Genomic DNA, 12500 nt, shown 5'->3' with positions numbered 1-12500 from the left:
ATAATTCCGCAGGTTTCCGGGGGATAGTGCATTTTCCTAAAACGGCAAACATCTCTTAATATCGAGAATATCGCAAAGGCTCGGCAGTGCCATCCTTACTTCCAAAAGTCTACCAATAAGTTCACCGGGTGCTGCTCGTTTTGAGCATCGGTTCCCAAACATATTGCGCCATGGTATTGCTTCAGGGCTCTTTCGAGACAATCCCGACTGCAGTAGACTACTCCGCATCCTTCGCATTTCGCTTGATTGACCAGTTTCGCTTCCACCGAGCAGCAGTCCGGTAGCGGCAGCAGAATCGTCGAATCGTTTGCCAACCGCTGCACATTTCTCTCGGCCGTTTCCAGCGGGTAAAGACAGTATTCGCACGCGAGATACCCGTAGGCTGCATTCCAGGAATACTGACACGATACTAGCGGCTCCTCCTCAAAGATGATGCTGCCATCGTGGATGAGCTCGGTGGCGTACAATCCACGGCCTTTATCTTTCGTCGTTTTAACGATCACCTTTTGCATGGTCGAGAGCTGAACTTTGCCGACAATTTATTTCACGCGGTAGCCGTCGCCGGGCTTGTTTCCGCAGCACCGTGACATTTGCTACAGTGCTGCCAACTGCTTCCAGCGAGGTTGCCAAATACCGTGTCGATGATGAATTAAAAATGAAAAATTCCTTTGCTTTATTGAATATTCCTTTCTTACATTAAGTAAAGTAGAATCTTCAGTCTTCAACAAACTAACAACATTCCGGCACTGATCGTGGCAGAAACAACGCCACGCTATTCCTTAAACACCGGTAAGGCAATGTTTTTCCAATTTTCGGACCAACGCAGGGCTTGGAACTGTTTCAGGTGTTTCTGTATATCCTGTTTCACGTTGGTCAAGGCAATGTTGTTGGGAAAATCATAAAACCAGTTGCACAACTGTTCGGCCAGCTCTTGATGATCATGAAAGATAAACCCGTTCTCACCGTGTCGCACCAGTTCGTTAATGCTGCAACGAGAAATGTAAAATAACTATCGCGCACATGGAGACACACGCGATCAGGCTAGGGGAATCATACCAATCGAAATGCACGGCACAGACAGGCAGCCCAGAACCAAACATATCCACCACCTTCATCGGTAGGTCCAGGCCGCTTGAGCTGTAGTGTAAACAGACTCCCATATCGCAACTCGCCAACAGTTTCGGGTAATCCTCGTTCTCCAGCCAGGGCATCGCCAAAGACACATTTTTCCATGACTTGGCGGCCACAATTGTTCGGTACTTTTCCTTCAAAGGCCCCTTGCCCGTGATAATGCACACCAAGGGTGGATAATGTTTCGGAGATTCGTTGGCATTGCTCTCGTACTGGTCCAGGGCACTGATCAGGATGCTGAAGTCTTCATCCGGCGTCCAGCTGGTACTCGATATAATTAATCCCGGTCGTTTGTCTATGTTTTTCACCTCTCCATTGCTATACTTGACTGTGAAGGCAGTGCTTTCCAAGACATTTCCGTTCGTGGCATCCGGCGAGCCTGGTGGGGCGTGAAAGGCACTAATGTTTTCCCCAAGACGATGCAGTAGTTCGTGTTTATCTTCTATCGAGATGGATTGAAATTGCTGCGGTGGACGATCATACAACACTGTGGTCCTGCATAAACGAAAAAATGAATTAACAGCTATTTGAAGTGAAAGGACACTTTTAGTTTGCGGTTTTACCTGATGTTCCACTTAATTTGCAGATCTTCTTTCATGGCTTTGGTTACGCAAAAGGCATGTGCTGCTCGTGCGCCAAAAAAGCCTTCAACCCACTCGGCAATACGTACGATCGGTGAGTTTGGAGATTCAATGGCCAGAATAGAGTGTGTATAGTTATGCCAATCGACGATAAGTGTAGACCGAGCCAACAGGCAATAAAAGTATGCCACGATAAGGGCGGGAATAGCGGGAGGATTTTGGCAAAGTATGAATTTCGGTTTGCGGATGCTGACGAGCGTGATGAGCAATCCCAGCGTTTGCCAAATAGTTTTGAACAAGTATTTGAGTATGTTTGGAAGCTCCAGCTCAGGGAATGGATTCAACTCGTGGATGCGCACATTCGGACTGCTTCTGATCTCCTCCAGTGGTGGCGAGTTTACGTATCCGATGAAATCAACCGAAAAGCCATTCTCGGACAGACTTTTCACATGATACTGCATGCGCGGACTTCGGCCGATATCCCCTAGCACAATAACGCACGCGTTTTGTATTTTCTTTTCGGAACTCATAGCGGACCACGGAGCTTATCAATGCACTTTAATGCACTTTTCCCACAAACATTTTATCAGAATTGAACGTGGCGCAAAACCTGTTTTGGTGCTGATTCTATAGGCAACCAAGGTGTGTAGAGAAAGAGCGCACGAACGGTGCGGGGAAGATGGCTTGAACTAGAAAGTATAAACGCCTGGTGTGTTCTAGCAGTTTTAAAAAACAATAAAACGGGCGCGGCGCCATTTGCGGCATTTTCCTGCAGTTCGACACAAGAAACGCTCGGAAATGGTAAAGAACGTTAACGCATCGTCGTAATTTAGTGGAATAGTTAAAGCAACCAGTAAAATAAAGTAGGATGGCGCTGGTAGGAGCTGAAATTTTGTTGCTCGAAGCGAATTCCGACGTGGTAATGAAGAGGATTTCAATAACAACGGAACAAATAACTCTGGGAAATCATCCCCTCAACACGGTTCGCGTCCAGCAAGAGCAGGTAGAACGCCTGCACTGCCGAATCGCTTTAAATAAAGCAAATGTGGTAATTATCGCTATTGTTGGGCGCCTAGTTGCAACAGAATGTCATTTCATTTGCTTTCTTGTGCATTATTGCTTTGTAGGTTGAACTGACGAATTTATCGAAATTATGCCCGGTCCGATTGAACGGTGAAACGGTTGCAAAAACAGTCCAGCTGAAACATGGCGATTTGTTCGAGGTTGCCGGGTGCCAGTTTCGCTGGAATTATAATGTTGCCGCGTTGAATAAGGTTTCCAAAAAGAGAGTAAGCCCGAAGAAGGGCTTCACCCGCAAGCACAGCGCGGTAGATCTTTCTTCCGCCGTAGCTAAGCAACCGAAAAAATCCAAAATGCTCTTCGACGTCTCCCGGCATAGGCGGACAATCCATAGGTATGATGCTGCTAAAGCGATGACGCCATCGTTTTTAATCTTCTTCTCTCCTTCTCTTCCGAATAGTTTGCAATCGGTTTTAGATCAGCACGCTGCAGCACACTGCAACAAACGATTCCAGACGCCCGCTAAGACCCGAGTAGAAATGCAGCAGATTGTTGGCAATGTAGAGTGCGAGAAAGAAAACACACCCGCTAAGAATTCCACTAGCACTCCGAAAAAGAACCAACAACTCAATACATCTTCGGTAATGATTCTTTCTTATACTCCATTGCAAAGTGAAAAGGAGCGGCGTCATATGGGCTGCAAAACTCCTGCAGTCGCAGATAAATCAGCAAGGTTAATGCAAACTCCCCTCGTTTCGCCAAGCATGATGGGAAGCCCAATGAATGTCTCAAAGGGTGGAGATTCGATGTACTTAGTCGATCTCACAACACCGCCCGCCAAATCGGTTTCTCGAAGTAATGCATCATCGGCTATGAGTGGAACGAAGGGACGTTTACTAGGTACAATCAACCTGGTTTCACCTAGTCCGAAAAGTAAAACGCCTATATCTGTAAGAAACCAAACTGGATCCGCTCTACTAAAGTCGGCGATAAAGAATGCACACATTACGAAGGGAAATATGTTTGGCACGCCGAGTACACCGAAACTCTCAGCGAAAAGTAAATTGTTGTCTAGATCTGCTTGTAAATCCGCTGATCGACAAGGCACTTTTGCCCGTATTGGCCCTGGCAATACAATAAAAAAAGATTTAATGATGAAGATGACCGCAGAGGATCCGTCGAAAGAACCATTCGATAGAGAAGAAACTCCGCCTAAGACTGATCCTAGCTCCATAGATTTAACAGATGACTGCATTGATAATGAGGTCCCAATAGCGGTGGGGATACTTTACTCAGAGCAGATAGAGCTGCCTACATCATCCGATGTGCATGCTTTCGACGTCGAAGCAGTGATCAAAAAGCCCAATTTTACCAGGCAGGTTAGATGCTCCAACTTTTCAGACATTACACCAGATGCTTCATTCGCAGAAAATAATACAGATAATGAAACTAATGAACATCAAATACAAGAACACAAAGTGGACACAATTATTGCATCTTGGTCAGTGGAGGCTGAGTTGAAAAACGTTAGTGATCGTCCCACAAGGAAGACAACTGAAAGGAAGTCGTATACTCCGTTGGCACAGAAACCTCTTCTTTCAGCACGTGGTAAACGTGCAACTATCGGACATTTTGGAAATACCGTTTATCAAACTCTTGTCGTTAGTCCGGTGTCGGTAACTGAGTTTAAACCGGATAACAGTCAGCGTATTTTCATTGATCCAGTGCAAGTCTACGATAGTGAAAGTGTGTCTGACGAGGTAGCTTTGCTGGAAAGCCCAAGTGATGATGAAGCAGCATTTGTGGATGATTACGATGAAGATGAGCTGTTGAATAGCGACTCTGAATCATTTCAGAACAGCAAAACAAATTATGTTGATTCCAATGTACCGGTTTCACCACATCTGCGAGGTTCGCTCAGAGACACGAGAAAATTCATCGGATGCGCCTTCACGTCGCTAAACACCTCAAGACCACAGCTTGATTTAACTGCAGAAATTGATGAAAGCCTGGTGGTTAATGACGAGGATGAAGATACCGGTAATCAAAACTACGATTTGATTCATTTGGGAGATGGAGCAAATTTTGTGGCTAGTAAAACTGAAATGACGCAATGCGTTGAGAGAAAATCATTTGAAGCATCATCAATGATTAGCAAACGAAAAGAAGAATTTGTGAGGTAAATAGCAAAACAGATTGATGGTTTTAATGAATTAAAGATTTATATTGGGTTTGAAAACTATTTTTCTTTCAGCGCTGTTAAAGGAGTAGAAAATGAATGTGGCGAAAGTGATGACGAAATTGACAACGACATATCTTTCAATTCTATGAACGTTTCTTCCGCTAACCCGGAAGAGGATGAATTAATGGAAGGGATCACTTTTATACCTCCAACTCCTCCCAATGAATGGTATGCATGGAAGAAAAAGATTTTAATTATGAAGTTTAATTTTTATAATCGCTATTTGCATCGAAACGCAGTGAAAATGAGTCATCATATGAAGATATCGAGGAACCTAACCAGTCTCAATCTGAGATAGACGAGAGAAAAAATGAGGGGTCAACAAACAAATTGGGCGATTCTATTTTATCTTCAGCATCCTTTAAAATGTATGTATATTATTTTGAAACATTTATAGTTGTATAAAGTAGTTAATAGTTGTAGTTGTAACATGTTTTCTTCTATTGTGTTCCTTAAGCAGTGATCGAGAATCGTCGGCTGGTCTTACGATGGATCGTAGCCAGGCGCAAGTTGAGGTCGTGGAGTCTGAACTTATCACCGACTCTGCTACCAAAAATGCGGATTCCAGTTTGTGTCCGGCTGATATTGAAATGTATGTATGAATTATTGACTGATTCATCGTTGTACGCTGGTCTTAAATGTTTTTTTTTATGATTTTGTGTTCCTTATGCAGTGATCGAGAATCTTCGGCTGAACTTTCGATGAATAGGAGCCAGGCGCAAGTGGAGGTCGTGGAGTCTGAACTTATCACCGACTCTGCTACCAAAAATGCGGATTCCAGTTTGTGTCCGGCTGATATTGAAATGTATGTATGAATTATTGACTGATTCTTCGTTGTACGCTGGTCTTGAATGTTTTTTTTTATTTTGTGTTCCTTATGCAGTGATCGAGAATCTTCGGCTGAACTTACGATGAATAGGAGCCAGGCGCAAGTTGAGGTCGTGGAGTCTGAACTCATCACCGACTCTGCTACCAAAAATGCGGATTCCAGTTTGTGTCCGGCTGATATTGAAATGTATGTATGAATTATTGACTGATTCATTGTTGTACGCTGGTCTTAAATGTTTTTTTCAAAATGTGTTTGTGTTCCTTATGCAGTGATCGAGAATCGTCGGCTGAACTTACGATGAATAGGAGCCAGGCGCAAGTGGAGGTCGTGGAGTCTGAACTTATCACCGACTCTGCTACCAAAAATGCGGATTCCAGTTTGTGTCCGGCTGATATTGAAATGTATGTATGAATTATTGACTGATTCATCGTTGTACGCTGGTCTTAAATGTTTTTTTTTATGATTTTGTGTTCCTTATGCAGTGATCGAGAATCTTCGACTGAACTTACGATGAATAGGAGCCAGGCGCAAGTGGAGGTCGTGGAGTCTGAACTTATCACCGACTCTGCTACCAAAAATGCGGATTCCAGTTTGTGTCCGGCTGATATTGAAATGTATGTATGAATTATTGACTGATTCATTGTTGTACGCTGGTCTTAAATGTTTTTTTTTATGATTTTGTGTTCCTTATGCAGTGATCGAGAATCGTCGGCTGAACTTACGATGAATAGGAGCCAGGCGCAAGTGGAGGTCGTGGAGTCTGAACTTATCACCGACTCTGCTACCAAAAATGCGGATTCCAGTTTGTGTCCGGCTGATATTGAAATGTATGTATGAATTATTGACTGATTCTTCGTTGTACGCTGGTCTTAAATGTTTTTTTTTATGATTTTGTGTTCCTTATGCAGTGATCGAGAATCTTCGGCTGAACTTACGATGAATAGGAGCCAGGCGCAAGTGGAGGTCGTGGAGTCTGAACTTATCACCGACTCTGCTACCAAAAATGCGGATTCCAGTTTGTGTCCGGCTGATATTGAAATGTATGTATGAATTATTGACTGATTCATCGTTGTACGCTGGTCTTAAATGTTTTTTTCAAAATGTGTTTGTGTTCCTTATGCAGTGATCGAGAATCGTCGGCTGAACTTACGATGAATAGGAGCCAGGCGCAAGTGGAGGTCGTGGAGTCTGAACTTATCACCGACTCTGCTACCAAAAATGCGGATTCCAGTTTGTGTCCGGCTGATATTGAAATGTATGTATGAATTATTGACTGATTCATCGTTGTACGCTGGTCTTAAATGTTTTTTTTTTGATTTTGTGTTCCTTATGCAGTGATCGAGAATCGTCGGCTGAACTTACGATGAATAGGAGCCAGGCGCAAGTGGAGGTCGTGGAGTCTGAACTTATCACCGACTCTGCTACCAAAAATGCGGATTCCAGTTTGTGTCCGGCTGATATTGAAATGTATGTATGAATTATTGACTGATTCATCGTTGTACGCTGGTCTTAAATGTTTTTTTTTTTGATTTTGTGTTCCTTATGCAGTGATCGAGAATCGTCGGCTGAACTTACGATGAATAGGAGCCAGGCGCAAGTGGAGGTCGTGGAGTCTGAACTTATCACCGACTCTGCTACCAAAAATGCGGATTCTAGTTTGTGTCCGGCTGATATTGAAATGTATGTATGAATTATTGACTGATTCATCGTTGTACGCTGGTCTTAAATGTTTTTTTTTATTTTGTGTTCCTTATGCAGTGATCGAGAATCTTCGGCTGAACTTACGATGAATAGGAGCCAGGCGCAAGTGGAGGTCGTGGAGTCTGAACTTATCACCGACTCTGCTACCAAAAATGCGGATTCCAGTTTGTGTCCGGCTGATATTGAAATGTATGTATGAATTATTGACTGATTCATTGTTGTACGCTGGTCTTAATAATGTTTTTTTCAAAATGTTTTTGTGTTCCTTATGCAGTGATCGAGAATCGTCGGCTGAACTTACGATGAATAGGAGCCAGGCGCAAGTGGAGGTCGTGGAGTCTGAACTTATCACCGACTCTGCTACCAAAAATGCGGATTCTAGTTTGTGTCCGGCTGATATTGAAATGTATGTATGAATTATTGACTGATTCATCGTTGTACGCTGGTCTTAATTTTTTTTTATGATTTTGTGTTCCTTATGCAGTGATCGAGAATCGTCGGCTGAACTTACGATGAATAGGAGCCAGGCGCAAGTGGAGGTCGTGGAGTCTGAACTTATCACCGACTCTGCTACCAAAAATGCGGATTCCAGTTTGTGTCCGGCTGATATTGAAATGTATGTATGAATTATTGACTGATTCATTGTTGTACGCTGGTCTTAAATGTTTTTTTTTATGATTTTGTGTTCCTTATGCAGTGATCGAGAATCGTCGGCTGAACTTACGATGAATAGGAGCCAGGCGCAAGTGGAGGTCGTGGAGTCTGAACTTATCACCGACTCTGCTACCAAAAATGCGGATTCCAGTTTGTGTCCGGCTGATATTGAAATGTATGTATGAATTATTGACTGATTCATCGTTGTACGCTGGTCTTAAATGTTTTTTTTTATGATTTTGTGTTCCTTATGCAGTGATCGAGAATCTTCGACTGAACTTACGATGAATAGGAGCCAGGCGCAAGTTGAGGTCGTGGAGTCTGAACTTATCACCGACTCTGCTACCAAAAATGCGGATTCCAGTTTGTGTCCGGCTGATATTGAAATGTATGTATGAATTATTGACTGATTCATCGTTGTACGCTGGTCTTAAATGTTTTTTTTTTATGATTTTGTGTTCCTTATGCAGTGATCGAGAATCTTCGACTGAACTTACGATGAATAGGAGCCAGGCGCAAGTTGAGGTCGTGGAGTCTGAACTTATCACCGACTCTGCTACCAAAAATGCGGATTCCAGTTTGTGTCCGGCTGATATTGAAATGTATGTATGAATTATTGACCGATTCATCGTTGTACGCTGGTCTTAAATTTTTTTTTTAATGATTTTGTGTTCCTTATGCAGTGATCGAGAATCGTCGGCTGAACTTATGATGAATCGGAGCCAGACGCAAGTTGAGGTCGTGGAGTCTGAACTTATCACCGACTCTGCTACCAAAAATGCGGATTCCAGTTTGTGTCCGGCTGATATTGAAATGTATGTATGAATTATTGACCGATTCATCGTTGTTCACTGGTCTTAAGTAACGTTTTTCATGTTTTTGTATTCATTAAGCAGTGATCGAGAATCGTCGGCTGGACTTGAGATGGGTTGGAGCAAGGTTCAAGTGGAGGTCGTGGTAGATGCCAGTTTAACTCCAGCAGACGTTCAAGTGTATGTATCTATATACTATCTTATAATTGATTGTTGTATGTAGTTCTGACATTTTTTTTCAATTCTTGTGTGCGTCTTATGCTTCGAAATGCAGAAATCGTCAATCATCAGCTGAAGCCACTGTGACAGTTAGCAACGCCCCTGAAAACATTATAAACATCACCAAAAAACGGAAACTCTTTTCCAAACCTGACCCTGAAACTCTTATTCTTAATACTGAATCACCGCAACGCCCATCTGAATCAAAGTATCCTGAATTTAATACCGAAAATAATCGAGCTGTTTCTGGGAAACAAGAGAATCTACCTATTCAACGTCGTCAGCTTCCCTCGCGTGCTGCACGTACTAGGATTGCTACATTATCTGAAGAAAAATTGGCAGGAAAATCGCCTATAGTTAAATATTGCAAAACCCCAAAAAATGCTGCTAACGATAGCAGCAGCCACAACAATGATTTCACGAAACTCGATGAGAAGCGGAAGATTATTTTCAATGATGTAGTGGATATAAAAGAATTCAATTCTCCTAATATTGAAGGCGATATCATAAAAAAGACCAGGTCACGTCGTTTGAAGCGTTTGCATGAAAATTCTCAGCAGGATGTCAACGCCCAAACAATAGAACCTCATGAAGAACCGGCCGACTTCCTTCAACCTCTCAAAGATAATGCGGTACCAAGGGAAGAAAATCCCAAGGGAAGAAAAACTACAACAAGAGATGATAAGCCTAAGAGAGGAGGTAAAAAAAAAATTATCCATGATGAGCCAATCCCAAAAAAGATGAAACCCCAAACCTTTGATCCAAAAAAAGATGAAAACCCAGAAGAGGAAACTATGCATAAATCTGTAGAAGAACAACATTCGGAATCAAAACCACCCACGAAGAAAGGGAGACCATTAAAAAAGCGTGCCCAAGATGAACCGGTTGTAATCGAAAATAGTCGTCTTGCAGAATTCAAAGAAGAAAGCACAGAAAAGCAAAATTTGGAGGATGATTTGCCCAAGAAGAGAGGACGAAAAAAGAAAATCGCGCAAAATGTGCCGGTTGAATCAACAAAAGAATGCACAGCAGTATCAGATTCCGAATCTAAAGACAAAAAATCAGATATTCAACCTGTGGTGGAAGAGTTGCCCAAGAAAAGAGGTAGAAAGATTAAAATGATCCAAGATGAATCAATCGAAACTAAAAAAGAAATCAATTTAGATCAATGTACAGCAGTATCAGATGTCGAATCTAAAGACAAAAAATCAGACATTCAACCTGTGGTGGAAGAGTTGCCCAAGAAAAGAGGTAGAAAGATTAAAATGATCCAAGATGAATCAATCGAAACTAAAAAAGAAATCAATCTAGAACAATGTACAGCAGTATCAGATGTCGAATCTAAAGACAAAAAATCAGACATTCAACCTGTGGTGGAAGAGTTGCCCAAGAAAAGAGGTAGAAAAATTAAAATGATCCAAGATGAATCAATCGGAACTAAAAAAGAAATCAATCTAGAACAGAAGACTGCAGATCCTACAGCGGAAAAGGCAGACGATGAAAATGATCGAAAAGATATCAAGAAAAGGGGGAAGACGAGCAAGAAGGAAGTTACCCAAGGCCCAGAGAAAAGTTCCACAGAACCAAATGAAACGAATGCTGAAACGGTAGCAAACGGTGTGCGAACTAGAAGCAGAAGGGCAAAGCAAGCGATCTAACTGTTGAGGAATTGTGGTGGCGATTTTTTTTAATAATTACTGTTTGAAAATGTTTTTGTTTTTATTTAAGTTAGTCTGTAGTGCATTTCAGTTCCAATTACCGAATTCAATAACCGATCGTTTTTTGATATTCCCTGTGCGGATAGATGGCAGGAACACCATCTTAATTACATAGAAGTATAATAATAAAGAGTGCTTATGGATCAACATCTAATATTTCTCGTTATGAATGACTCGAAAATGTATTGTAGCACCGTTTCGTTGATTAAAACCGTCGTTTTAATAAATTCAAAGGTTCGTTCAGTTCGAGCTCTCGATCCGCTGTTCTATACGCTGAGGCTGAGGGAAAACCGCCTCCGAAAACGATAAGCACGTCCGGAAAACGATAAAGTTCGGAAAACGATAAACTGGCCCCGATGAGCTCCCTCCGGAAACGATCAGCGCCCTCTTTTCTGCAACTTCGCTCGTGAAAAAAGGTAGCGCCGTGAATCGTCGTGTTAAGTGCTCAGCTAAATAATTCTAAATTTGTAAGTAATGGCGACGTGGGGTTTCATCTTCTAACTGGTTCACGAATTGCATCAAATAGGGGAGTTATCTTGAATCTTGCGAGAAAGTGTACGACCAATCGCTTTGTCCGTTTTTAGCATTCTCGCTATGGCCATTTTCTCTGTGAGCCATAAAGCTTTTTTTTTCTTCCGCTTCGCCTCGGAATGATAAAAAACCGGAAGGAGCAAACGGGCATGAATCTAGCCCGTGACTCATGCGGGGTTTTGTACGTGAAAATGTTGCAAAATGAACAGAGAAAAATCCTGTTTGTACATGTAGGGGAACCGGAAGGGCTTTGTATAACGGCGTAGGTCCTTGGAACTTTTCCTTGGTTCTGCGCCGTACTCTCGTCGCATGCCTTTTTCCTTGGGATCGAATTTGAGGAGAGATAAAAGTTCTCGGTCTCGTTCTCGGTTCGGAAAAGAAAACTATCGAAATTGGAGGTAGTTTTCTGATTTTTTCCATCGCATTCCTGCTGGTTTCTCTACGCGAGATGTGCGTGCGTGTGTCGTTACCCGTGGCGCATGTGTAGGGTTGAAGGTACATTTCTAACCTCACTTTCTGCGCTAGCGGTGAATCCCAAGCTCAGGCGTAGGCCTGAGTTTTATCGATGCCACCGTACAAACACCCGAGCACGGTACTCTAGGCACATCATACATTTTAGCGGTTTCTTGTTACAGATTCTGGGAAGTTAGTTTTTATGTGTGTAGCTAGATAACAAGGTTTTTTTACTTGGCAGTGTAGTTTTCACCCTGGCTATTGCCAACTAATTTTGGTCGAGGTGGCGCACTGCTGGTGCAGCCTCATTAAGGTCAAACGGATATCGCGCATCATTGCTATGGTTGTAGTATCTTTGATAAGGCTCACGTCGGCCAGATGGTATTACTTTTTTATAAAACTTCTAATTGGGGTGCCACGAGTGCGGCTCAAAATGACAAGGAAGCTTTGACTACCGAACGGGAGTGAACATTCCATCTTGAAGAATCTTGAGTTTGCCAGTAAAAATAGAAATGCACTTCTGTGGTGCAAACAAACACGGGAATCCTTGCATTTTTCCCTTTATGATGCTTTCGCGACCGTATGTTGGAAGTAAGAAACATCGGGCTC

The 12500-nt window shown here is 42.5% G+C and overlaps 5 protein-coding genes and 1 long non-coding RNA gene across 8 annotated transcripts in view; 4 read left to right on the top strand and 2 right to left on the bottom strand.

Moving 5' to 3' along the window:
• Positions 1-605, bottom strand: part of LOC125952586 (histone-lysine N-trimethyltransferase SMYD5) — a 1421-nt gene extending 816 nt beyond the window's left edge. The window contains exons 1-2 of the mRNA XM_049682141.1: positions 100-605; positions 1-36 (exon numbers count right to left, since the gene is read on the bottom strand). The exon at positions 1-36 is cut by the window's left edge and continues 816 nt beyond it. Coding sequence (XP_049538098.1) covers positions 1-36; positions 100-512 — 449 coding nt within the window. The 5' untranslated portion in view covers positions 513-605. The remainder of the gene's footprint in view (positions 37-99) is intronic.
• Positions 606-665: 60 nt separating this feature from the next.
• LOC125952585 (chitobiosyldiphosphodolichol beta-mannosyltransferase) lies at positions 666-2340 on the bottom strand. Its single transcript, XM_049682140.1, has 3 exons — positions 1695-2340; positions 1057-1626; positions 666-986 (listed from the first exon to the last, which is right to left on the bottom strand). The coding sequence occupies exons 1-3, from the start codon at positions 2240-2242 to the stop codon at positions 773-775; spliced, it is 1332 nt and encodes a 443-aa protein (XP_049538097.1). The 5' UTR covers positions 2243-2340; the 3' UTR covers positions 666-772.
• A 672-nt stretch (positions 2341-3012) lies between these two features.
• On the top strand, positions 3013-4344 carry LOC125951718 (uncharacterized). The gene is made up of 3 exons (XM_049680712.1): positions 3013-3126; positions 3193-4233; positions 4335-4344. Exons 1-3 carry the CDS (start codon positions 3086-3088, stop codon positions 4342-4344), a joined length of 1092 nt encoding a protein of 363 aa, XP_049536669.1. The 5' UTR covers positions 3013-3085.
• A 180-nt stretch (positions 4345-4524) lies between these two features.
• Positions 4525-5310, top strand: LOC125959099 (uncharacterized). Its single transcript, XR_007469754.1, has 3 exons — positions 4525-4911; positions 4987-5142; positions 5214-5310. It is a non-coding gene; the product is annotated as an uncharacterized LOC125959099 (long non-coding RNA).
• Positions 5311-5462: 152 nt separating this feature from the next.
• LOC125951399 (titin homolog) lies at positions 5463-10994 on the top strand. Its single transcript, XM_049680218.1, has 7 exons — positions 5463-5566; positions 5648-5779; positions 5858-5989; positions 6712-6843; positions 7562-7693; positions 9055-9150; positions 9245-10994. The coding sequence occupies exons 1-7, from the start codon at positions 5463-5465 to the stop codon at positions 10845-10847; spliced, it is 2331 nt and encodes a 776-aa protein (XP_049536175.1). The 3' UTR covers positions 10848-10994.
• A 249-nt stretch (positions 10995-11243) lies between these two features.
• Positions 11244-12500, top strand: part of LOC125948329 (protein krasavietz) — an 8852-nt gene continuing 7595 nt past the window's right edge. Inside the window, exon 1 of one of the 3 annotated variants that reach the window (XM_049674273.1) lies at positions 11244-11374. The gene's annotated coding sequence lies outside the window, so the exon portion shown is untranslated. The remainder of the gene's footprint in view (positions 11375-12500) is intronic. The other 2 variants (XM_049674271.1, XM_049674272.1) reach the window with 2 other exon arrangements.

The sequence above is a fragment of the Anopheles darlingi genome, chromosome 2 (assembly GCF_943734745.1).
Source record: "Anopheles darlingi chromosome 2, idAnoDarlMG_H_01, whole genome shotgun sequence".
Lineage (NCBI taxonomy): Eukaryota > Metazoa > Arthropoda > Insecta > Diptera > Culicidae > Anopheles > Anopheles darlingi.
Note: the sequence above shows the minus strand (reverse complement) of the source record. Positions and strands in the feature narration are given on the sequence as shown.